Genomic DNA, 24,343 nt, shown 5'->3' with positions numbered 1-24,343 from the left:
GGTCCCGGCTGTACCCAACGATCTTCTAGCTTAGGGAGACTTCGCTTCTCCCAGAAGGCACCTGGAATATGCAAATTAGCCTCCTGAAGCTTGAATCCCTGGTTTGGTGATGCTTTCGAAGCAGCTGGTCCCGGCTGTACCCAACGATCTTCTAGCTTAGGGAGACTTCGCTTCTCCCAGAAGGCACCTGGAATATGCAAATTAGCCTCCTGAAGCTTGAATCCCTGGTTTGGTGATGCATTCGAAGCAGCTGGTCCCGGCTGTACCCAACGATCTTCTAGCTTAGGGAGACTTTGCTTCTCCCAGAAGGCACCTGGAATATGCAAATTAGCCTCCTGAAGCTTGAATCCCTGGTTTGGTGATGCTTTCGAAGCAGCTGGTCCCGGCTGTACCCAACGATCTTCTAGCTTAGGGAGACTTCGCTTCTCCCAGAAGGCACCTGGAATATGCAAATTAGCCTCCTGAAGCTTGAATCCCTGGTTTGGTGATGCTTTCGAAGCAGCTGGTCCCGGCTGTACCCAACGATCTTCTAGCTTAGGGAGACTTCGCTTCTCCCAGAAGGCACCTGGAATATGCAAATTAGCCTCCTGAAGCTTGAATCCCTGGTTTGGTGATGCTTTCGAAGCAGCTGGTCCCGGCTGTACCCAACGATCTTCTAGCTTAGGGAGACTTCGCTTCTCCCAGAAGGCACCTGGAATATGCAAATTAGCCTCCTGAAGCTTGAATCCCTGGTTTGGTGATGCTTTCGAAGCAGCTGGTCCCGGCTGTACCCAACGATCTTCTAGCTTAGGGAGACTTCGCTTCTCCCAGAAGGCACCTGGAATATGCAAATTAGCCTCCTGAAGCTTGAATCCCTGGTTTGGTGATGCTTTCGAAGCAGCTGGTCCCGGCTGTACCCAACGATCTTCTAGCTTAGGGAGACTTCGCTTCTCCCAGAAGGCACCTGGAATATGCAAATTAGCCTCCTGAAGCTTGAATCCCTGGTTTTTAATCCTTTTTTAATGACCTCGTGCACAGAACAGAATGTCAAGTGTCAATTCTTTCTGATGACACAAACAAAGTAGAATAGGTAAGACTCGTTGAGCTCGTTTAGCTGGGGAAAAAGATATTTTGTTGTAATCTTTGATGGAAAAAACTATTAAAAGTTCAACATAAAGAATTGGCATATTTATGGAAAGTATATCGATTCTGGTAAAAAAAAGAAAACATGTGGTTTAGACAGTATCAGGAATGGTAGACACGTACTGCGGAATGGTAGACACGTACTGTGGAATGGTAGAAATATACTGCGGAATGGTAGACACATATTGCGGAATGGTAGACACATACTGCGGAATGGTAGACACAAACTGCGGAATGGTAGACACATACTGCGGAATGGTAGACACATACTGCGGAATGGTAGACACATACTGCGGAATGGTAGACACATACTGCGGAATGGTAGACACATACTGCGGAATGGCAGACACATACTGCGGAATGGTAGACACATACTGGGGAATGGTAGACACATACTGCGGAATGGTAGACACATACTGCGGAATGGTAGACACGTACTGTGGAATGGTAGACACGTACTGTGGAATGGTAGAAATATACTGTGGAATGGTAGACACATACTGCGGAATGGTAGACACATACTGCGGAATGGTAGACACATACGTGGAATGGTAGACACATACTGCGGAATGGTAGACACATACTGCGGAATGGTAGACACATAGTGTGGACATGAATCACAAAAAAAAAAAAAAAGTTCACCAACATCTTCATAAAAAAAAAATAATTATATATATATATATATATATATATATATATATATATATATTTATTTATTTATACATACACACACACACACACTACCATTCCAAAGTTTAGGGTCACCCAGACAATTTTGTGTTTTCGATGAAAACTCATACTTTTATTAATCCAATGAGCTGCCAAATGAATTGAAAATCTAGTCCAGACATTGACAAGGTTCGAAAAAAAGATTTTTATTTTAAAATAATAATTTTCTCCTTCAAACTTTGCTTTGATCAAAGATTGCTCCCTTTGCAGCAATTACAGCATTGCAGACCTTTGGCATTCTAGCAGTTAATTTTCTGAGGTAATCTGGAGAAATTTCACCCCATGCTTCCAGAAGCCCCTCCCACAAGTTGGTTTGGCTTGATGGGCACTTTTTGCCTACCATATGGTCAAGCTGCTCCCACAACAGCTCAATGGGGTTGAGATCTGGTGACTGCGCTGGCCACTCCATTACAGATAGAATACCAGCTGCCTGCTTCTTCCCTAAATAGTTCTTGCATAATTTGGAGGTGTGCTTTGGGTCATTGTCCTGTTGTAGAATGAAATTGGCTCCAATCAAGCGCTGTCCACAGGGTATGGCATGGCATTGCAAAATGGAGTGATAGCCTTCCTTATTGAATATCCCTTTTACCTTGTGCAAATCTCCCACTTTACCAGCACCAAAGCAACCCCAGACCATCACATTACCTCCACCATGCTTGACAGATGGCGTCAGGCACTCTTCCAGCATCTTTTCAGTTGTTCTGCGTCTCACAAATGATCTTCTGAGTGGTCCAAACACCTCAAACTTGGATTCGTCTGTCCATAACACTTTTCTTCCAATCTTTCTCTGTCCAATGTCTCTGTTCTTTTGCCCATATTAATCTTTTCCTTTTATTAGCCAGTCTCAGATATGTTTTTTTCTTTGCCACCCTGCCCTGAAGGCCCCCCGGAGTCGCCTCTTCACTGTAGATGACACTGGCGTTTTGCGTGTACTATTTAATGAAGCTGCCAGTTGCGGACCTGTGAGGCGTCGATTTCTCAAACTTCAAACTCTAATGTACCTGTCTTGTTGTTCAGTTGTGCAGTGGGGCCTCCCACTTTTCGTTCTACTCTGGTTAGAGCCTGTTTGTGCTCTCCTCTGACGGGGTAGTACACACCATTGTAGGAAATCTTCAGTTTCTTGGCAATTTCTCGCATGGAATTGCCTTCATTTCTAAGAACAAGAATAGACTGTGGAATTTCCCATGAAAGTTCTTTTTTTTCTGGCCATTTTGAGAGTTTAATGGAACAAACAAATGTAATGCTCCAGAATCAGCCAAACTGTTTTCAGCTGTGCTAGCATACTTGCACAAGGGTTTTCAAGGGTATTCTAACCATCCATTAGCCTTCTTACACAGTTAGCAAACACAAAGTACCATAAGAACACTGGAGTGATGGTTGTTGGAAATGGGCCTCTATACACCTATGAAGATATTGCATTACAAACCAGACGTTTGCAGCTATAATAGTCATTTACCACATTAACAATGTATAAAGTGTATTTTTGAATCAATTAATGTTGGCATCATTGTAATGTAATTACAATTGTAATGTTAGCATCATTGGAAAACACTGTGCTTTTGTTTCAAAAATAAGGAAATTTCTAAGTGACCCTAAACTTTAGAACAGTATTGTATATATGTATATGTATATGTATATATATATATATATATATATATATATATACATACTTTTTTTTTTTTTAGAACCAACACACACCACTTTCCCCCAGAATACTCAGAGACCATATTGAGTATAGCTTATTCTAGCATTACTGCTGGAAATATGAAGACTGTGGAATTCACAACTATGAGCAATGAGAAAAACAATAATAGGAAACAATGCTTGTAAAACATAAATAAGATTGTATACTGCTCTCCACTCAAGCACAGTCGCTCCAACCATGTATGCCAGAATGGAAGCTATGTCGTCTTGACCAATAGTCAGGGGCGGATTATCAGAGGGTCAATATGGGCGGTAGCCCAGGGCCCAGTCGTCTGGGGGGGCCCTGGGCTGCCGCACAGATTGACCCTCCACTAATCGTCTGTGAATGCCCACCGCTGGGCCGGCATGTATGTGCCCCCGGATCCGGTGGGCAGAGAGAGGGGGCCCGCATTGGGCCCCTTCTCATCTGCTCACCGGGCCCCTTCCGGCGCTGCGGCGGTTTCCTATTGATGTGCGGGCGCGCGCCCGCACATCAATAGTTAACAACAACAGCCGCCAGCCAATTGGAGGCTGGCAGCTGATGTCGGCCGCAGCGCACACGTCGCCGGCGTCTGACGTCATTGTCAGTCGCCGGCGAGTGTGCGCTGTTGGAAGGAGCTCGCCGCCTGGAGCGCGGACAGGTGAGGAGACTGTTTTGTTTTTTTTGATAAGCTAACGGACACACTGGGGGGGCAATGCTGGAGAGCACACTGGGGGGCAATGCTGGAGGACACACTGGGGGCAATACTGGAGACACTGGGGCAGATTGCTGGAGGACACACTGGGGGCAATACTGGAGACACTGGGGCAGATTGCTGGAGGACACACTGGGGGCAATACTGGAGACCCTGGGGCAGATTGCTGGAGGACACACTGGGGGGCAATACTGGAGACACTGGGGCAGATTGCTGGAGGACACACTGGGGGCAATACTGGAGACACTGGGGCAGATTGCTGGAGGACACACTGGGGGCAATACTGGAGACACTGGGGCAGATTGCTGGAGGACACACTGGGGGCAATACTGGAGACACTGGGGCAGATTGCTGGAGGACACACTGGGGGCAATACTGGAGACACTGGGGCAGATTGCTGGAGGACACACTGGGGGCAATACTGGAGACACTGGGGAAGATTGCTGGAGGACACACTGGGGGCAATACTGGAGACACTGGGGCAGATTGCTGGAGGACACACTGGGGGCAATACTGGAGACACTGGGGCAGATTGCTGGAGACACTGGGGCAGATTGCTGGAGACACTGGGGCAGATTGCTGGACACACTTTCTGGGGGCAATGCTGGACACACTGGGGCAATATGCTAGACACACTGGGGGCAATATGCTGGACACACTGGGGGCAATATGCTGGACACACTGGGGGCAATATGCTGGACACACTGGGGGCAATATGCTGGACACACTGGGGGTAATATGCTGGACACACTGGGGGTAATATGCTGGACACACTGGGGGTAATATGCTGAACACACGGGGGTAATATGCTGAACACACTGGGGCAGATTGCTAGACACACTGGGGGCAGGACTGGAGGCATGGGCAGAATGTAGACACGTGGCATGATTGGAGACACGGGGCAGAATGAAAGACATGGGGCAGGATTGGATCATGGGGCAGGATGGATACGATGGAGACAGATGGGGCAGGATGGGGAGATCATATGGTGTAGAATGGATACTCATGAGGGCAGGATGCGAGAACATATGGCTGGAGCCAGGAATTAGATAAACGGGGCCAGGGTGGGGAATATTATTACCATAGGGGCTAATTAAGGGATATTATTACTGCAGTGATGTATTTATTTTATTTTTTTGAGTATACTGTTTTAAATGGGGGGGGCGGTCCTGTTACTGTGCAGAGTGACACTGTCACCTTTTTTTCTTCGTGTTGTAATGTAGAAGTTGTGAAAAATTAAGTAATGTGTTCTGCAAGCGGAGCTCGAGTTAACTGTGTTATTTCCTGCAGAAACGAGTCCTGGCTAGAAAAAATGATGGCGGTCTTTGCTGGATGAAAGATGAAGGACTTCACCTAGAGACGTCACTGGTGAGTCAGTGTTACCTATACACTGACACTATACACTGTATACTATATACAGAGCTCCTGTGTACTATGTCACCAGTGATCACTGTATTTCATATACATTATATACAGAGCTCCTGTGTATAATACCACCAGTGATCTCTGTATTACCTCTACACAGACACTGCATACTAAGTACAGATCTCCTGTGAATACTGGCACTTATAGTGATAGTATTGTGTTTGTTTGTTTTTTTTTGTTTTTTTATTACTGATCAGTATTGTAGTATTCAGTCACTATGTGGTGGTAATATGTGGTCTGGAAATGGTGTTGTGGTATTTGTCCCTTGTATGTGCTATTTGGTCACCAAGTGGTGGTAATATGTGGTCTTGACATGGTGCGGTGGTATTTGTTCCTTGTATGTGATATTATTCGATCACTGTGGTTGTAATTTGTGGTCTGGTCATGGTGCGGTGGTATTTGTTCCTTGTATGTGATATTATTCGATCACTGTGGTTGTAATTTGTGGTCTGGTCATGGTGCGGTGGTATTTGTTCCTTGTATGTGATATTATTGGTCAAAATATACCTAAATTGTATTGCAGATTTTAACAAATATTTAATAGGTTACAGTAGAGTAGGGCCCGGCCATTTTTCTGGAATAATCTGGCTCGGGTATGTCACATGACCCCCGGGCCCCGTCACATGACCCCCGTCACATGACCCGGGGGGCCCACAGTGTCTGAACAGCCCGGGGCCCTGGCTACCCTTAATCCACCCCTGCCAATAGTTACCAGACTAGTAGTCAGGACTAGTGATGAGAGAACATGCTCGGATAAGGTGTTATCTGAGCATGCTTAGGTGGTAACAGTGTCTTTGGCGGGCTTGAATAATATGTTATGTTCGAGTCCCTGCTGCTACATGTCTCGTGGCTGTTCAACAGCTGCAACGCATTCAGAGATTGTTTAACAAACAGGCAGGCCATGCATGTGCTGCAGCTGTCGAACAGCCACGAGACATGCAGGCTTGGGGTCTCGAAAAATATTGCTCAAGCACGCTGAAGACACTTGGTTAGCACACGAGCATGCTCCGGTAACACCTTATCCCAGCACGTTCACTCATCACTAATCAGGATATCATCTTTGCTGGTCTGGCAGAGACGGACAAAGTGGCAATACTAGAGCAAAGGCTGGATTCTGGAGGCAAGTAGGTCATCTTTTTTTTTCATTTTAAAAGAATTCCTTCCAAATGGTAACACAAAGAAAGGAAAATGAGAAGGTGAATCATGTTTAATTTATCCAGCAAAAATCATCCAAATTTCTTTATTGGTTCTGAAGAGAATTATTTCCGCAACCTCTGGGACCCACACTAATCCAGAGAATGAAAAGGCTGCAGTGCCCAGTGATCTCGGCCACCGGAGGTGCAGGGCACTGCTGTACCGTCCTATTCAGAGTAGCACATTAGCACTGGTGACTTACAGCACTGGGGACTCGGGCTCAAATCTGATCGAAGGGAAACATCTGAATGTTCACACCACACCAGATTCATCTGGGTAATCCAGTTTCCTCCAACATTCCAAAAACACAATAATAAGTTCATTTAGAATTTAGTTTGTGATCTCTAGGACCAACGTAAGAGATAATATCTGTACAGCAAGACACTATCAGCATTATAACACTATATCCCATCAATAACCATCATTTTAGGAAAACGGGGATCAGCCGGTTAGGAAGCACAGAAAAAGTCTGGAGTAAAAGTGAGTGATCATATCTACGCTCATCACATGTCAGTGGTACCCTACAGCCCTATACCCGACAATGAAAATGGATTGGCAGAGTATGTCCCCTACACAGATGTGGTCCTTGATATTTCCTCCCATTATGTGATAATGTTCATTTGTATGGGAAATACATGAATTGTAAGGTGCTGCGGAATATGTTGGCGCTACATACAGTATAGACAACTATTATTATCACCCTGTAAAAAAAAATACATCAGACACATAAGAAAAAGAAAGAACAGTGATAGTGATGGCATAAGCTAATGAAAGGCCGATGCCCCAACAAAGCAGAATATTATGGAGCTGTGCTGGTAATCTGTACACCTCTCATCTGCATGGACACTGGCTGCATCGGTCTTTAGAAGGTACTTACAGAAGATACTGAGGCCATGTCAGAGGAGTTACTGCCACTGCTAAGGGTCTTCCTGTGTCTTTTAAAGTTGAAGCTGACTTCCGAGGCCGTGTCAGATTCAGTCTGAAACCAAAAAACAGAAAGAAACATTACTGAGAAAAATAAAAATTAAGTATTGAGAGAATTTGTAGGACTGATCTTAACTGTAGCGATGACGACCACATCATAGGCGCTGTACAACGGTTACGTCCTGCTTTTGGCCTTACCTCGGAATGCAGGGCTGGGGTGGATTTGCTCAGCTCCTTGGCTCGGTCCGGTTCCAGAAGTTGGTGACTTAACGTGTTCGGCTTGTTATATGCTTAGAGAAACAAAGGAAGGAAATAATAGTGATAGACATAACCTTGAGAAACAAAGAGGACGCATCAAACTGGCAACATCTCATACTGATGTGGCCTTAGTTGTGTCTTAATACATGGCCATACTACGTTTGTTTTACAAGACCTACTAACATGCAGCTTTGCTGAAAAAAAAAATTCTTAGGACATTTTTTCGATTTAGGCAATGTTCAGATGTTGCGATTTTGCTGCGTTTTGTTTTTTGTTTTTTTGCAAACTTTAAGTTGTGTTTTACAGTACCAGCAAAAGCTATGAGATTTCTGAAATCTCACATCAGTTGTGACATCTGTTCCATAAATGTATATATCATTTCAGTGATATCAGAAGGTTACATGGAACAGTCATAACCCAATGTACAGAATAGAAGTCAGAACTTTTTCTCATTATTTTCCTTATAGTGGGAGACGGAAACCCAATCATTTTACTAAAGCCACTTTCCTACAAGCTCCAATGTAGGGCTGCATTTACACTGGACGACAGTGGCAATTAAACAACCACGGCTCGGCTACAAGCAAGCCTATCGACAGTGGTTTAATAGACAGGCATGTGGAAAATCATTGTCATCAGCAGAACAAGTTTTATTTACACAGGACAATGTGCTGCCGAGAATCATTTTTAAAAAAGAAACAGTTACTAGATTCAGGCTGCTCGAACAACAGGCAGCATGAATCAGAGCATGGCTGCAGGATTGCAGCCAGGTATGTTTTACTCTGAAATGGTGCTGTACTTTAGAAAAAAAAAAAAAAGTTTGAAAATTGGACAGAGACTATAGGATGAGACCTGCGGTCGCCGACCATCTTCTCCCTGCCTTATTCCAGGTGACTGACAAGTCTCTTTATGCTGCGGCTGCCTTTGAGTCTACACCGAATGGCCACTTTGTTAGGGACACCCATCTAGTAGTGCTTTTCACTTCTTTTGGCCATTAGAACTGCATAGAGTCTGCCGCAGCACATAGAATTTGTGGCCATTTTGTCCACATGGATTAGGCTAGGTTCACATTGCGGTTTGTAGAATCCGTGTAACAGATCCGTTAAAGAGATGTGTTGAAAAGTAGACAAATGTTGTCTAAATTTTCCCTCACGTTAATGCTTGCGCTCAACTGTATCTAGTCCAAGAGAGGCTCCATAGGATTAAGATTTGGGCAAAGTGATGGTCGGGGAACCAAGAAAAACTTGCTGTCAAGTTCCTGGAAGCAATCTATGAGAATACAACTGGTACATGGTGCATTATCCTGCTGAAAGTACACAATGACCATGAAGGGGTGTACTTGTGTGGCCATAACTGACCACAAAACTATCCAGACCTCCATTCATCCAGAGATCTCAGATGATCCAGGGTGTGCAAAGAACACATTCCCCACAGCATTACTTCACCTCCACCAATCTGAACTGATGAGATCGGATTAATGCTGCATAATCCAAATTCTGACCTTCCCATCAGCATGATGCAATAGAAATCTGGATTCATCTCAGCAACCAAAGTTTTCCACTGCTCAATGATCCAATTTTTGCACTCTTTTGCCCCAGTCTGGTTTTTCAGTTTCCCTAAGGACAGAAATGGCACTCGAACCTGTCATTCTCTGCTTGTTTTTCCTTGATCACACCATTCTTGGTATACTCTCAACACCATTGTGTTGGCAATTTTTCTAAATAATGGCCCCTTCTACTCCAACACTTATAACAATGCTGTGTTCGAAGCCACTCAACATAGCTTGATAATAAAGAAGAGATGTGGCACTCACCCAGTTTGCAGTGAAATTGATGTCTTTAATTTACCATAATCCAGTTACAGACATTCACTTGGAAGTGGCAGGTAAAAGTGAGGGTGCGGGGAGTGAGGAGAGGACGACAGCCGTTTCGCGCTGATAGCGCTTCTACGGATCCATTTGAAACATTAAAATGATGTAATTTCCTTTATAGGGAAAGCCGACTATCATACATAGCAAATGCTATTGTTAACATTTGTACAAAACAATTTCAAGACCGGCAAAACGCAACAAGTCAGGATTTGCGTTGTGTTTCTCTTGCATATGTTTGATTAAATGCAAGCAACCTTTGTCTGACAATATAGAATTATAGTGTTCCTGAATTAGAATTGCTTGCATTTAATCAAACATATGCAAGAGAAACACAACGAAACTCCTGACTTGTTGCGTTTTGCCGGTCTTGAAATTGTTAAATTCCCCCCCAGTGTGGAAACCATAACAAACTACTCTTAAAAGACAAAGCCAGATGGATAATGAGGGCAAATGCCCAAGGTCCTACCGGATTGAACGATAGATTAGATATGGCGATATTTTTATAATCCTGGAATGTTGTAGTCTGCATTTATGATAAAACTAGATGGTGGCCCGATTCTAACGCATCGGGTATTCTAGAATACGTATGTATATAGCAGCCACATACTATATAGCACAGGCCACGTAGTATATAGGAGCCATGTAGTATATAGCATACAAATACTACGTGGCCTGTGCTATATAGCATGTGGCTGCTATATACATACATACATATTATAGTACTGTCCATGTAGTATATAGCAGCCATGTAGTATATAGTACTGCCCACGTAGTATATAGCAGCCATGTAGTATATAGTACTGTCCACGTAGTATATAGCAGCCATGTAGTATATAGCATACAAATACTACGTGGCCTGTGCTATATAGCATGTGGCTGCTATATACATACATACATATTATAGTACTGTCCATGTAGTATATAGCAGCCATGTAGCCCACGCAGTATTTAGCAGTGTGGGCACATATCCCTGTTAAAAAAAAGAATTAAAATAAAAAATAGTTACATACTCACCCCTGGGATCCAACGGTGCTGTGGCGATGGGCGGACAACGGAGGGTGGGTATAGCAGGTTTTTTGGTTTTTTATTATTTTTAACATTAGACTTTTTACTATTGATGCCGCATAGGCAGCATCAATAGTAAAAAGTTGGGGACACAGAGGGTTAATAGTGGCGGTAACGGAGTGCGGTACCCGCGGCATAACGCGGTCCGTTACCGCCGGCATTAACCCTGTGTTAGCGGTGGCTGGAGGGGAGTATGTGGGCGCCAGGCAGTGACTGCGGGGAGTAAGGAGTGGCCACTTTCTTCCGGACTGTGCCCGTCGCTGATTGGTCGTGGCTGTTTTGCCACGACCAATCAGTGACTTGGATTTCCTTGACAGACAGAGGCCGCGACCAATGAATACCCGTGACAGACAGACAGACAGAAGGACAGAAAGACGGAAGTGACCCTTAGGCAATTATATATATAGATTGGCTTGTACTCATTGTAAAATGTGTTTTGTACAAATGTTAACAATAGTATTTGCTATGTATGATAGTCGGCTTTCCCTATAAAGGAAATGACATCATTTTAATGTTTCACATGGATCCGTAGAAGCGCTATCAGCGCGAAACGGCCGTCGTCCTCTCCTCACTCCCCGCACCCTCACTTTTACCTGCCGCTTCCAAGTGAATGTCTGTAACTGGATTATGGTAAATTAAAGACATCAATTTCACTGCAAACTGGGTGAGTGCCACATCTCTTCTTTATTATCAATGGACAATCTTTTGGCTGTTACATGCTGAGCACCATTTCCCAGTGGCATTAGTTTTACATGTCCATAAGGATCAAATCCCGTATACTTTTTGATGCGATTTAACTCCTGGTGCCATTCATTTCTTTTTCTTCAATAAATATCTGGAATCAGCATAGCTTTATTTTGCCATTATATGGATGGATTCACACCTAAAATAGTCCATGGAAAAGGTGTTCACTTGATTTTATGCTGAACTCCAGGTTCACATGTGAGACATGTAGATCAGGACATCAGACTGTCAGTCACTACATGTCTCATACTGGTAACATCCCCTATCATTTACAATATTCTCTGGAGGCAGATTCTCCGGGAGATCTAAGTCTAAAGGTACTGTCACACTAGACGATATCGCTAGCGATCCGTGACGTTGCAGCGTCCTCGCTAGCGATATCGTCCAGTGTGACAGGCAGCAGCGATCAGGCCCCTGCTGGGAGATCGCTGTTCGGGGAAGAAAGTCCAGAACTTTATTTCGTCGCTGGACTCCCCGTAGACATCGCTGAATCGGCGTGTGTGACACCGATTCAGCGATGTCTTCGCTGGTAACCAGGGTAAACATCGGGTAACTAAGCGCAGGGCCGCGCTTAGTAACCCGATGTTTACCCTGGTTACCATCCTAAAAGTAAAAAAACAAACACTACATACTTACCTACCGCTGTCTGTCCTCCAGCGCTGTGCTCTGCTCTCCTCCTGCTCTGGCTGTGAGCGTCGGTCAGCCGGAAAGCAGAGCGGTGACGTCATCGCTCTGCTTTCTGGCTGCCCGGCGCTCACAGCCAGACCAGAGAAGCAGAGCGCCGAGGACAGACAGCGCTAGGTAAGTATGTAGCGTTTGTTTTTTTACTTTTTAGGATGGTAACCAGGGTAAACATCGGGTTACTAAGCGCGGCCCTGCGCTTAGTTACCCGATGTTTACCCTGGTTACCGGGGACCTCGGGATCGTTGGTCGCTGGAGAGCTGTCTGTGTGACAGCTCTCCAGCGACCAAACAGCAACGCTGCAGCGATCCGGATCCTTGTCGGTATCGCTGCAGCGTCGCTATGTGTGACGGTACCTTAAGTCATAGATCTTAACAGCTCATTTACCTATAAGAAAGAGATATAAGAAAAACATGGATTTCTCTGGAATAAGACATCGAATTCCAGATATCAAGGTATCATTGTATTTAGCTTCCTATGCCCTACATGCCCATATAGATGGCTTAGGAGGGGCGATCCTACTGACAGATTCCCTGTGATATAGTAAAATATATCTTAAGGTGCACTTTGTGCATTTCTTCAATCTGTTGTCATCTATGGTTTTTAACTCTTCAGTGTCTACCTTAAATACATTAGTGCTAAAAGTAACCAATAGCGTATTACTATACTCTTTTCATTTTTTGATACTTTTTGCAAAATGAGAAAACTTGCACCTTGGGAAACAGATCCAAATGCAAAGAGTTTCAGCAAGCACGAGAACATGTGCTTACAGATGCAGAACATTTTTCCACAATGTTTCCATCAGTGCCTTCTCCTTCGCAAGCTGTCAACAGTTTTCTATAGAAGAACAAAGACCTTGAAGAAATCTATTTTACACTCGACTCCACAACTTGTATCAGAAAAAGGATGTGGATGAACAAACAGTACTTTTGTGAAGCAAAGTCAACATTACGGACTGAACGCTTGGTTTCCTAGGTACACGGACAGATGAGTGCTAGGACTGTGCTGTGATGATCTGCAACTGGCTTTTAAAGGGACAATACAAAAATCTAGAAGAAAGTTCCAAGGCTATCTTCACCAAAACTTCCATACTGACTGTGCCAACCTATTTTTCATCCCTGAAAAACTCACTTTCTGTGGTTGTATAGATGTTCACCATGCTTCTTGCGTTGCTGACGCTGCTGATCTTTGGTGCAGTCACATCCTCAGGGTAACCTTCATCGTTCTGGTCTACAGAAGAAACCAAAAACTTATCAGGTACATGGTCCGCATTATATATCATATGCTATTAGCTTAAAGAGAAAATACAGTAAAAATGTTACAATCTGTTACGGTATCGTATCTATGGAATGTTAATTATCTGTTGTTATTTTGATGCCACATTTTTCCCAGATCTGAAAATGAGCCAGATATATTTAGTTACCAACAAAATGGATTAAAAAAAAAAAAGTATCAACGTCCGTATTTATTCTCACCCTTGACACTGTGTGTGGTATTTTGGGGACACTATGGCTTCCATAAGATAATAACTACACTCCTCTTCAGAGGCATTAATCATTTAATTATGTTTACTTATTTCTATTTGATTATTATGCAGAGGTATTTTTTGGAACTAAGCAAGAGGTGGTCAGCAGCTGGCGCACCGCCGTCATTAAATTGGCAGATGCAAATCAACTACTGTAAAAACTATGGATGACCTCACAAGAGGATTTCTGTATGAAAAGCTGCTGTGACACAAAACATGGGTTTTGGTAAGCTGCTGTGGCATCACAAATGGGTTTCCATCTGGTAATGTGGTGTGACAAGCTGTGACATCATTATTGCAATTACACGTTTTGTTATACACCTGCTTAGGTCCTTTGTGTGTATTGGAACAACACAAAAAAAAAAAACAGAAACAAAGGCAAATTGGACATAATTTCCCACAAAACCCCCCAACATTGTTGTCATCCTCAATTTAATATTTGGCTGCACACCCTTTGGAATAAATAAGTGCAACCATTCACTTCCTATAACCACCAACAAGCTTCTTACACCTCTCATCTGGAATTCTAGACCACTCTTCTTTTGCAAACTGACCCATTGCTGGCCACTTCAGAACTCTTCAGCTCTTAGTTGCCATCCATTTCTGGGTGCTTCTTGAAGTATGGTTGGGGCCACGGTCCTGCTGGAAGACCCATGACCTAGGACGCAAACCCATCTTTCTGACACTAGGCACTATACTGCAACCCAAAATACTTTGGTAATCTTCAGATTTTTTGATGCCTTGCACATAGTTAAGGCACCCAGTGCTAGAGACCGCAAAACCACCCTAAAACATCTTTGAACCTCCACCATATTTGACTGTAGGCACTGTGATCTTTTCTTTGTAAGCCTCATTCCATTTTCGGTAGACAGTAGAATGGTGTGCTTTATCAAAAAGCTCTATCTTGGTCTCATCTATCCACAAGACGCTTTCCCAGAAGGATTTTGGCTTAATCACATACATTTTGGCAAATTGCAGTTTAGCTTTTTTATGTCTCTATGTCAGCAGTGGGGTCCTCCTGGGTCTCCTGTCACAGCATTTCACTTCATTCAAATGTCGATGGACAGTTCGCGCTGACACTGATGCACCCTGAGCCTGCAGGCCAGCTTAAATTTCTTTGGAACTTGATTGGAGCTGCTTTATCCACCATCCGGACAAGCATCAATTTTTCTCTTCAGTCCACGTCCGGGGAAATTAGCTAAAGAGCCATGGGTTGTAAACTTCTTGATTATGTTGCACACCATTCACAAAGAAACATGAAAATCTCTAGAAATTGACCTAATCTTGAGATTATTGATATATCTATATATCTATCTATATATATATATATATATATATATATATATATATATTTATATATATATATATTACACTTTTGGTTCTCAAACCCTCAGACAGTTTTCTTCTCCTCTTTCTGTTCTCCATACTTAGTGTGGCACACACAGACACACAATGCAAAAATTGAGTCAACTTCTCCCCTTTTTTATCTGGTTTCAGATGTGATTTTCACATTGCCCACATATGTTACTTGCCATTGGTTTGAACGAGCATCACATGCTTGAAACAAAAGTTGTTTTACCCACAATTTTGGGAAGGTGGCAACAATTTTGGCAGGCATAGTTTTGGGGTTTTCTGTGAAATTAAGTCCAATTTGACTTCATTTCTCAGTTTTTTTGTGTTGTTCCAATGCACACAAAGGAAATAAACATGTGTATAACAAAACATGTGTAATAGCAATAATTATCTGGGAGAAATACTTCATCTTCTGGAATAATTTCAAGGGTGCCAACACTTTTGACCATGACTAAGTGATGTAATATTACAACCGTCATGTAAGGTTTAGTGCGATCGCAAAAGAGTTTCAGTCTAATAGGCTGCTATGACATCTCAAGTGGGATCCAGTCAGCTGCTGTGACCTCAGAACTACATTTTTTTTGCAAATAAGCAGCTGTGACATCACAAGTTACCATCAGGGAAGTGGGTTTTAGTCAGGTACGACGCTGTGACATCACAGGTGAGTGTCTGTCTGGCAACCTGCTGTGAAATCGTAAGTACATCTCATGATTAGTAATTTCACCGCTTGCTCAGAAGTCATGACCAGGATCTTTCTTTTTATACTTGGAAGATATATTTCTTTTTTTTTTCTATTTTTTATCTACTTATTTGTATAACAGACCATTGGTTCTGGAAACCGATTGAGAAAACACATTCTGAGTCTGGACTTGGTAGATAGATTTTGTTTTTAAGACAAAGGAAGAAAAATCATAATTATTTCTAAAACAAATACATAAAAAAAAATTTGATGATGATTTTTAGCACAATCTGTATTAAAAAGTAAACATATTACCATCTGTGCAATTTTCACACTGGCCACTGTGACTTTTTCTAGACTCATACTTCCTTTTATTTCAGGAGATAACACATGTACATTAGCCACAATGGTCAGATGCTGAAGTGTCAAATGAGTGTGTGCAAGGTTATTGTGAAGAGGAGCAGGGTCAGCTGTGACTTCACCTATTGTGAGTATTGGGTCCTGTGCTATCAGCTGTGTATAGAGGCATTACCTGTCACTGTAATTCTACCTCGGATGATAAGGAAACTTTTGCAAACTATTTCTAAAAGAACAGAAAGTGTGAGTTTAAAAAAAGCCCATGTGGCCAGTGCGAAAATTGCAAGATTCCTTTTTTTTTTTTTTAAATACAGAACATAATATGGGGGGAAAAAAACTTCTTTTTTTTTTTTTTTTTTAACACCCTTTGCCCTAGAGCCTGTTTTTACCTTCACAACCAGGACAAATTTTACAATTTTGACCAATGTCCCTTTATGAGGTAATAACTGTAACGCTTCAACAGATCCCATTGATTCTGAGAATGTTTTTTTTTATAACACATAGTTCTTCATGATAGTCATAAAATTTCTTTGATATGATTTGTGGTTTTGTGAAAAAATAGGAAATTTGGCGAAAATGTTTAAAGTTTTGCAATTTTCAAACTTTTAATTTTTTTGCCCTTAAATCACAGAGTTATGTCACAAAAAAAATAGTTAATAAATAACATTTCCCACACTACTTTACATCAGGACAATTTTTGTAATTTTTTTTTTAGGTAGTTATAAGGCTTAAAAGTTGACCAGTGATTTCGCATTTTTACAACAGCATTTACGAAACCAATTTTTTAGGGACCACATCACATTTGAAGTGACTTTGAGGGCCTACATTCTAAAAACTGCACCCCTCAAGGTGCTCAAAACAACATTCAAGAAGTTTATTAAACCTTCAGATGCTTCACAGGAACTGAATCAATGTGGAAGGAAAAAAATTAACCTTTCCCTTTTTTTGACAAAAAATTTACTTTAGACCCCAATTTTTTTTATTTTCACAAGGGTAACAGGAGAAAATGCATTATACAATTTGTTGTGCAATTTCTCCTGAGTACACCGATACCCCATATGTGGAGGAAAACTAGTGTTGGGGCGCACGGCATGGCTTGGAAGGGAAGGAGCGCCACTTGACTTTTTGATTGCAAAATTTGCTGTAATCATTAGCGGACGCCATGTCGCGTTTGGAGAGCCCCTGATGTGCCTAAAGAGTGGAAACCCCTCACAAGTGACTCCATTTTGGAAACTAGACCCCTCAAGGAATTTATCCAGATGTGTGGTGAGCACCCTGAACTCACAGATGCTATACAGAATTTTACAACGTTGAGCTGTGAAAATTAAAAAAATATATATTTTCCCCACAAAAATGTTGTTTTAGCCCACATTTTTGTTCATATTCACAAAAAAATTTTTTTTTTTGTGCAATTTCTCCTGAGTACCCTGATACCCCATATATGGTCAAAAACTACTTTTGAGGCACAGTGGAAAGCTCAGAAGGGAAGAAGCACCATATATGAGTTCAGATTTTGCTGGACTGGTTTGAGGGTGCTATGTCACATTTGTAGAGCCCTGGAGGTGCCAAAACAGCAGAATCCCCCTGTTCTGTCTTCCTCCACGTAGGATGCTGTGTGGATTCCAACATACGGCTAAACCTTCATCCACATCTCAGTAAACAGACTGTGTTGATGCTTAAGTCTTATTTATTAGGGTGATGATAACCAAAACTATAACGTTGAACAACAATGGTGGACAGTATTCATAGTAGATGATCGAATAGTGAATGATGTTGATGTACAAGGTGGATGTTCAGTGAATAATCATAGTGGATGACTGATCATAGTGGATGACTGATCATAGTGGATGACTGGTGAAAAACTGTAAAAAATAACAGCATTTCAGTATATGCACATACAGGGTGCAATCACAAATAACTGGGACATTACAGCAAGAATTATACAGAGTGCATTACACAGTAATTCTAACAGCACTGCCCTATTCTATACAAGAATGCATCTATCTACATGCAGAGTACACCTGAACCTAACTGCAAGCTGCAAAGCACATCTGCCTAACTATATCTGACTATAGGAGCTGCATAAGGCTTAAATACTAACACAAACATAAGATGCATTAAACCTTTATAAACGTACCGAGATCCGTTAGGACAGGGGTAAGAAAGTAAGCGAGACAGGAGCACGTGTGCCTCTCTGCAGATCTCAGGAAAAATGGCTACTGAAGCTTGTCTTCACAAGAAGAATGTGGGCGGAACTAACCCATAAGACATTGCTCTTAGGAGGGAAAGGTTGGTAAACAACATGAAAAGTAGGCAACTGATGACCTCCAGTGGCCACAACTTGAATAACATGATAATTAACTCTCTGCACATTAAGATGGGCAGAACACTCCCCGCTTGGCGTCAACAGATGCCACAATTAGGTTCTTTTGGGGAAAATAATAATACAAGCTCGGTAACGGGTCTGAGGAACAGTTTGTTTTCTCCAAGCTTGCACACTCTGACCTCTACTTTCCGCACTTTCCCATCTTTACTGGGCAGGGTCGTAATGACTAGGCCGAGTGGCCACTCGTTCCGATGTGACTGACTGTCTTTGACGAGTACAACATCGCCAGATTGAATGTTTGGGCGGTCTTTCTGCCACTTTGTCCTGATTTGCAGAGTGGAAAGATACTGTTTCCTCCATCTATTCCAGAAGACGTTGGACACGCTTTGTACTTGCCTCCATTGTCGTCTGTAGAGGTCTTTGTCATTGAATTCTCCGAGTGGAGCTTTCGGGACACAGGTTTTCTGTGTAAGTAACATTGCTGGAGTAAGGATGGATGGATCTCCAGAATCACTAGAAAGTGCTGTCTTGTAGGACTGGGTTACAGGAAATAGACAAGCTATAGCTCGAACGAGTGACTTCCAGGTGGAGAACCTGCTGAACCAGTGAGATTCGAGGTGGCAGCTTGAAATCTCTGTATGTAGAGCAGACACTTGAGGTCGGATCTCTTCGTCTGTGTCTGGACCCACAAGTTCGAAAGTTTCAGGCCTGCTGATGTGGGGCTTCGAACTGTAAAAAGAGGTAGGACCTGTGAACCATGAAGTGTCCTTCAGATAACTGGGAGCAACGGATCTAGTCGCGTGGTCCGCGGGATTGTGGTGAGTAGGTACGTAGTGCCACTGATTAGGGCCGGTGGATCTTCTTACCCGAAGTACCCGGTTGCTGACGTAGACGTAGAAGCGTCGTGTCTCGTTACAGATGTACCCCAGTACCACCTTGCTATCGGTGTAGAACTCTGCATCTTTGATCTTCAGACTCATCGCATCCGAGACCAGCTCGGCTAACTCAACTGCGAGGACAGCAGCACAGAGTTCCAGTCTGGGTATCGTGCGTTCACGAAGAGGCGCCAATTTCGTCCGGCTCATAACGAACCCGATATGGCATTGTCCGCTTACGTCTGTGGATTTGAGGTACGCTACTGCAATCACTTTGACTGATGCATCACAGAAAATACAAAGTGTTTGCGTTTTGACCTCTGTGGATGGCACAGGAGCATACGGTCGTTTCACACGAAGGTTGGTCAGGGCTTCAAGAGACTTCCTCCACTCTGCCCACAGGTCAGCCTTTCCCGCTGGAAGTGGATCATCCCAATCAGTAGTGTCTTGGGTGAAGTCCCTGAGCATCAGCTTTCCTTGGATGGTTACTGGAGCTACGAACCCCAAGGGGTCGTATAAACTATTCACGAAGGAAAGAACTCCTCTGCGAGTGAAGGGTTTCTCATCCTTGCTGATCTGAAAGGTGAAGGTATCTGTCTTCAGGTCCCACAGCAATCCAAGGCTCCGCTGCATAGGAAGGGGGTCGATGCTGAGGTCTAAATCCTTTAGATCGCTGGAATAGTCTTCACAGGGAAAGGCTTCCATCAACTCTCGGCTGTTGGAAGAAATCTTGTGTAACCTTAGGTTAGACTGAGCGAGCATGTCACGAGTCCTCTTTAGTAGACTGATTGCGGCCTCACTTGTCGGTGTGGACTTCAAACAGTCATCCACGTAAAAATCCTTTTCCACAAAGGACCTGACGTCCAAGCCATACTCTTCTTCACCCTTTTTGGCAGAATGTCGGAGGCCGTAGATTGCGACCGCTGGGGAAGGACTGTTCCCAAAGATGTGTACCCGCATCCGGTACTCTGCGATGTCTTCGTCCGGGTCTATGTCACGGTACCAGAAGAACCTCAGGTAGTTTCTGTGTTCCTCTTTGATGAGAAAACAGTGGAACATCTGTTGTATGTCGGCCATAAATGCCACTGAATCTCTACGGAAACAGAGTAATACTTCCAGAAGTCTATTGTTGAGGTCTGGGCCCGACAGTAAGACATCATTCAATGACACGTCTTCGCATTTGGCACTTGAGTCGAATACCACTCTAATTTGACCTGGCTTCTTAGGATGGTACACTCCGAAGATGGGCAGGTACCAACACTCCTCTCCGTGTCGAAGTGCAGGTGCAATCTCTGCGTGGTTGTTCTGGAATATCTTTCCCATGGAGGTAAAGAAATGTTCCTTCGTCTCAGGTGACTTCTGAAGCTTGTGTCTTAGGGAGATGAATCTGCTGTAGACCAATTCCTTGTTGTTGGGTAGGCGTCTCCTCTGAGGTCGAAATGGTAGAGGTGCGACCCAACTATTCGCCGTATCCTTGACTATTTGTTCGTCCATGATGTCCAGGAATATCTTGTCTTCTATAGACATCGCTACCTTGTTGTCTTCCTTCGTCCTGTGGAAGACTGTACATCCTATGTTGTCTTGTTCACCTTCACAGGCGTGGTCTTCGTTGATAGGAACTGAGAAAGGGCAAGGTAGGGGAGTGCTGCTCGGTAGTTCCTTTACTAGCAGACTATTGTGACACGGCTGGAAGAGAGATGGACGTCCATTTTCTAGTGTGCTGGTAAGCATACTGTTGACTGAGACCGGCTTGTGTGCTCCTCCTAGACAGACATCTCCTACAATGACCCATCCAAGGTCTTGCCTCTGCGCGTATGGAGCATTCAGTGAGCCGTTGATATATTCTCTAGTCTTGTGGACTCGTAGTATATCTCTTCCCAGAAGTAAAGCTATTGGCGCTTCTGGTTCCAACTTAGGTATCAGGTGGGCTATACGCTTCAGGTGGGGGTGATACGTTGCCACCTCTGGTGAAGGTATCTCAGACCTGTTGTCAGGAATCTGGTTGCACTCCAGGATGGTCGGTAGTGACAGACAGGTCTGGCCATCCATGGACTCCACTTTGTATCCGGTTGCTTTCCTCCCCGCCGTCTCGACGGTACCTGAACATGTCCTAAGGGAGTAGGGAGAACTGGGGCCTACAATGCTGAAGTTGTCAAAGAAGATGGACCTGGCTAAAGACCTATTACTTTGGTCATCTAGGATTGCATATATCTTGAGCGCTTTGTCTCTGTGGCCTGTTGGATAGACTCGGACAAGGCAGATTTTTGAGCAGGATCTTCCTCCCTTGAGTCCCTTACAGATCTCCGTACATTGAGAGGTGACCGCAGGGGTGTCTTCGACGGTGTTCTTCTGTTTCTCATCGTGCTCCTCTGCTTGTGACAACACTCCTGGAGGTGGTCCAGGATGCAAGGCTGTATTGTGATCCGTGCTGCTGCATTCTGCACATTTCACGCTAGCTCCACAGTTCCTGGCGAAGTGAGAGGTCGTAGCACAGCATTTGAAGCAGATGTTGTTTTCCTTGAGGAAACCTTTGCGATCCTCTAAAGTCTTCTCCCTGAAGGCTCTGCACTTTAGTAGAGGATGTGGTTTCCTGTGTAGAGGACACTGCTTACTGACATCCTGAGGTTTGCTCTCTTCCGTAGGGGGCTTAGTTGTCTTGTGTGGAGGACCTGTGGAATCAATATCAGTTTTATGGACTGCCACGGGTGTCTTACTGGGTTTGACACCAGGGGTAGTGGAACATGACAGAGTGAAATCAAAACTAGGGTCATTTCTGATCTTGGCTTGCTGGGTGACAAACTCAACAAATACAGTAAAAGGAGGGAATGGTACGTTATGAATTTGTTTATACCGTGAGCCATGTATAATCCACCTTTCTTGAAGATTGTAAGGAAGTTTCTGTACTATTGGATTGACACCCCTAGCAGTGTCTAAGAATGCCCATCCAGCCAAGTGACCTTCCTTCTGGGCGACCTGTAACTCTACCAATAAATCACTCAATTCTCTAAGTCTTTGATAACCCTTGGGCCCTATCTTAGGGAAATCATCAATTCTTTTGAATAAAGCATTCTCTATTACTTCTACGGACCCATAGCATTCGTCAAGTCTTTCCCACACTTTACATAAACCTATGTGTGGGTATTCTATGTTAATGTCTCTTAGTCTTTTAGCATGCTCGACCGATTCAGTTCCAAGCCACTTTACCAGGAGATCTAACTCCTCACTACTAGAAAGGTCCAGTCCCTGAATGGCGTTCTGGAACGAAGCTCGCCATGACCTGTAGTTTTCAGCTTTGTCAGTGAACTTTACAAGTCCTTTTGTTACCAGTTCTCGGCGGGCAAAGAACTTTGCCAAGTCTATGGTGGCTTGATCAGTGTTGGTACGAGCCGGTATGTTATAGCCATGTCTAGTGTGTGGTGCATCACCATACCTGTGAGACGCTCTTGGCTTCGGACAGTCTGCATAGTACCTTTCTGGTGAAGAAGATGTCTCTTTAAGGTGAGGTGGGAGCTGTACCTTCTTCTCAGTGGAACGATAGCTGTGGCCGACTCCTCTGTGTTGGACGTCTTCTTGTTTGTAGTAGCGAAGTTCGGGGTTAGATCGATGATAATCGGCGTAGGCTGATCGTTGTAGTCTGTCGAGGGTGTTGTCCATGCTGGAGTGTCGATGAACGTACTCTGCGACGCGCTGAGCTGGATCTTGCTGCTCTAGATCTGTTCCAAGAACGTTGCTGCGTCCCTCATAATCAGGATCCTTCATGGCTTCCAAGTACTTTGCCTTAGCTATTGCAGCTGCAGCCTCTTTGTCTACCATAAGTCTTTCTAGAGACACTTGCAGGCGCGCACCTTCTGCTTCTTGCTCTGCCCGCAAACGTGCGGTTTCAGCCTGCAAACGTGCATTTTCTGCTTCATGCTCTGCTTGTCTCAGCTTTAGATGCATTTCTTTCTCGGCAAAGGAGGACCTCGCTTTGGCTGCTTCAGCTTCAGCACGAGCGACAGCAGCCAGCTCTGCTAATGATGACCTGTTAGAGCTTGATCGTGACCTCGTCTTGAGTGAGGATGTGCTGTTTCGAGACATTGTGCGCTTAGCTGCGTACTGCTGAGTGTTTTGGCGGGAAACTGAGTCTAGGTGCGGTGAGCTTCCGCGTGGCGGGAATGATGTAGCTTCTCTTGGCGGGCTGCAGTATAGTCCCGCGGCTGTATGGCGGCTGCTGTGATACCCGAATGCGGAGCAGTGTGGGTGTTAGCGGTTCCGTACAGTCTGAACAACTACAGCCTGCGACCGGCTATCAGTTTCGCTGAAGGCAGCTAATCTGTTCTTACTTTACAATCACCGCCTGCGACTGGCGGTCTCGTTTTTCACTGTTCTGTCTTCCTCCACGTAGGATGCTGTGTGGATTCCAACATACGGCTAAACCTTCATCCACATCCCAGTAAACAGACTGTGTTGATGCTTAAGTCTTATTTATTAGGGTGATGATAACCAAAACTATAACGTTGAACAACAATGGTGGACAGTATTCATAGTAGATGATCGAATAGTGAATGATGTTGATGTACAAGGTGGATGTTCAGTGAATAATCATAGTGGATGACTGATCATAGTGGATGACTGATCATAGTGGATGACTGATCATAGTGGATGACTGATCATAGTGGATGACTGATCATAGTGGATGACTGATCATAGTGGATGACTGATCATAGTGGATGACTGGTGAAAAACTGTAAAGAATAACAGCATTTCAGTATATGCACATACAGGGTGCAATCACATAAATAACTGGGACATTACAGCAAGAATTATACAGAGTGCATTACACAGTAATTCTAACAGCACTG

General features: G+C 43.8%; 1 protein-coding gene across 2 annotated transcripts in view; it reads right to left on the bottom strand.

The window, feature by feature from the left end:
• The window catches only part of LOC138662044 (synaptotagmin-like protein 2), a 184,540-nt gene that overhangs the window by 24,125 nt on the left and 136,072 nt on the right, over positions 1–24,343 (bottom strand). For both annotated transcript variants that reach the window (XM_069747151.1, XM_069747150.1), the window contains exons 8-10: positions 13,519–13,617; positions 7,971–8,062; positions 7,726–7,827 (exon numbers count right to left, since the gene is read on the bottom strand). In XM_069747151.1, coding sequence (XP_069603252.1) covers positions 7,726–7,827; positions 7,971–8,062; positions 13,519–13,617 — 293 coding nt within the window. The remainder of the gene's footprint in view (positions 1–7,725; positions 7,828–7,970; positions 8,063–13,518; positions 13,618–24,343) is intronic.

This window comes from Ranitomeya imitator, chromosome 2 (assembly GCF_032444005.1).
Source record: "Ranitomeya imitator isolate aRanImi1 chromosome 2, aRanImi1.pri, whole genome shotgun sequence".
NCBI classification, from domain to species: domain Eukaryota; kingdom Metazoa; phylum Chordata; class Amphibia; order Anura; family Dendrobatidae; genus Ranitomeya; species Ranitomeya imitator.
The sequence above is the reverse complement of the archived record's forward strand: the minus strand, read 5'-3'. Positions and strand labels throughout refer to the sequence as shown.